This window comes from Castor canadensis, chromosome 19 (assembly GCF_047511655.1).
Source record: "Castor canadensis chromosome 19, mCasCan1.hap1v2, whole genome shotgun sequence".
NCBI classification, from domain to species: Eukaryota; Metazoa; Chordata; class Mammalia; order Rodentia; family Castoridae; genus Castor; species Castor canadensis.
The window spans coordinates 5,497,625-5,500,027 of NC_133404.1; the positions used below are offsets into that span (position 1 = coordinate 5,497,625).

Here is a 2,403-nt window from a genome sequence, read left to right on the forward strand (position 1 = left end):
TCTGTCATCCTTGGCAGTGACCCCTAGGAGAGCCCATCCCCCCAAAACAATGTGCTGCTCCCTCTCCCTTTGTGTGGATGCACAGGGGAATACAGGCTCCCTTCTAGCCACAAGTTTCTCAGGGCAGAGTCAGCCAAGCAGGGCAGGAGAGAAAGAAGTCAGGGACTGGGCAATATGCTCCTGGCACCATTTTGAACCTGCAGTCTCTGTGCCTGACCCTGAAGATTACAAAAGCTATGGCTGGACGAGGACAGAGCTCCAAAGGCGCAGGCTGAGACACAAGGAGTGGGGATGGGTGGAGGCCAAAGCACCTCTACACAGGCAGGTGGGTAGGAAAAAGCCTGAAGACAGCAAATTTTTGTGTTTGTTTTATTTGAAGCAATACTTCAGGTGTGGGGCTCAAGGGAGAAGGAATGGGAAGTTCTGTCCTGGCTCTCTCCCTCTGAGCCAGCATGGGGAAGGGAGGATGTTAAGACGAAGGAAAACTAAAGGGGGTGGGGGCACATTAGGGCCCCACATCTTAGACTCCCCTACCCTCAAACAGTCAGTTTCCCACCCTTGCCCTTCTCTGTCAACAGTGGGGGCGATTCCAAGAGCGCTCTTCAGCTGTCAGAGTCCGGGTCCCCTTCACGAAGAGTGGGCGCCTTTAAACCTATGGTCAAGAGTCCCCCTGCCCACCATTCCCTCCCCGAATAAGGTCCCAGTATGGCCCAGAAAAGGTGAAGTTTTGCGTCTTCGGGTAACAAATCTCACGACGCTTCTCTGGGCTGGTTAGCATCCTCTCGTGTCACTCCTGGGTCCCCTCACTTTTCGCCTTGAGGTCATGCTCCCAGTCTGAGAACCTGTGTCCAGGACTCCTAAGGACCCAGATGTGAAAGGCTGGAGGTGTTGGCGATAAAGATCCAGCCGGTCTAGGTGGCCCAGCGCAGGGAGCTCTCAGGCAGTCCGGTCCTCGTTCCCAGCCCCTGACTCGGGCTGAGACCGCTTGGCGGTGCCTTCTCCAGCTGCGGGTTCCCGTAGGCTCCTCTTGGCCGTCGGCGCGGTTGGCGGAGATGAAGGACCAGGATGGGAGTTCGGAGGCTGGTAGCCAGGTTGTCGCGGATCCAGCGCGTCTTTGGAAAGCAGGATGGCAAGGCCGGGCACGTTCTTAAGTACACTCAGACTGGCGGCCGGTTCGCCAGGCGTCTGACCCGGCGTGGGCCCGGGCGGGAGGCTCTGCCACACCTCGCGCACGCTCCGGTAGCGCAGCCGCGTGACCTGGTGTAAGCCCGCCAGGCGGCGCTTCAGGATCTCGGCGCACGTGACGGTCTTGGTGGTGGCCCGGCCGCAGCCGCTGAAGACGATGGCGCGCGTGGATGGCTGCGCCATGCTTGCGGTGGCGAAGGCCAGCAGGTTGCGGATCTTACTGCCCTCCTTGACCCTCATATGCACGGCGCCGGGCGCCAGGTCGGCGAAGGGACCCGAGCTCGGGCCGCCCCCTTCGGCCCCATTCCCGGCCGGCGCCTCCTCGGAGCGCACCTTACGGAAGTTCTCCATGCGCCGTCGTCTTCGGGACCTCCGGCTTTGCCATGGGGCCGCCTCAACCCCAGGGCTGCATGGCCACGGGTGGCGCCCGGCTAGGGCCGGCAGGGGTAAGGGTGCGGGAACTGCGTGGACGAGGGCGGGCGGGCTGGGATCGCGCGATCCTCGGTCTTCACTTCTCCCGTGGGCGCTGCTCTACTCCGCGCTCTCCGCGCCTTGTGCTCCGCGCCTTTAGCGGAGGCCCCGCCCGGGAGTCCGAGAGGCCCCGCCCTGTGCTCCAGGCCCCGCCCCCTCTCCTGCCCGGTCCGCCCCCACCCCCGCCTTTCGGGTGAAGTCAGGGTCCTCAGCTGGCCTGGGGTGTGAGCTGTCCACTGCGCGGGTCGCATTAGCAGCTCCAGGGGGTGACTTGGAAGCGAAGTTCCCTTTCAATCGCCATCAGTCCTCTCCGAACCAACCCTTATAAAAGAGCTATCTGAAAAAAAACTGTGGTTGCGGTGCTAACGCCGTTTTCAGCCAGATCCTGTGTCCTGCCCGGTTCGTTTCAACTGAAAGGCGTCCCTAGTCCCCTCCGAGGGAGAGATATTTGAGCGGCTTGCCGGGGTCTCGCTCCCCCAACCCTCAGGGGAGCCCCCTCCCTTCTCCTCCCGAGTATTCTTGCCTCAAGGACAGCCAGTGCACGGTCAGCAGAGTGCGGGAGGCGCTGGCTGAGGCTCCACGCCGCGTCTCTCCTCTAACGACTTGGTGGTGGAGCGGTCCTCGCTGGGCGGCCAGAGGCCGAGGTTTCGGCCTCGCCACGGTTTGCTGGACCTCCAGGCTCCTGGGTCCCCACACTCCCCTGGGGATTGGGGGAATGATGCTCTGCGCCAGTCTCTTTCCTAAAGT

At 62.2% G+C, this 2,403-nt stretch overlaps 1 protein-coding gene across 1 annotated transcript; it reads right to left on the reverse strand.

The window, feature by feature from the left end:
• Positions 1 to 333: 333 nt before the first annotated feature.
• Rpp25 (ribonuclease P/MRP subunit p25) lies at positions 334 to 1,748 on the reverse strand. Its single transcript, XM_020175874.2, has one exon. The coding sequence runs from the start codon at positions 1,534 to 1,536 to the stop codon at positions 937 to 939; it is 600 nt and encodes a 199-aa protein (XP_020031463.2). The 5' UTR covers positions 1,537 to 1,748; the 3' UTR covers positions 334 to 936.
• Between the last annotated feature and the right edge of the window lie 655 nt (positions 1,749 to 2,403).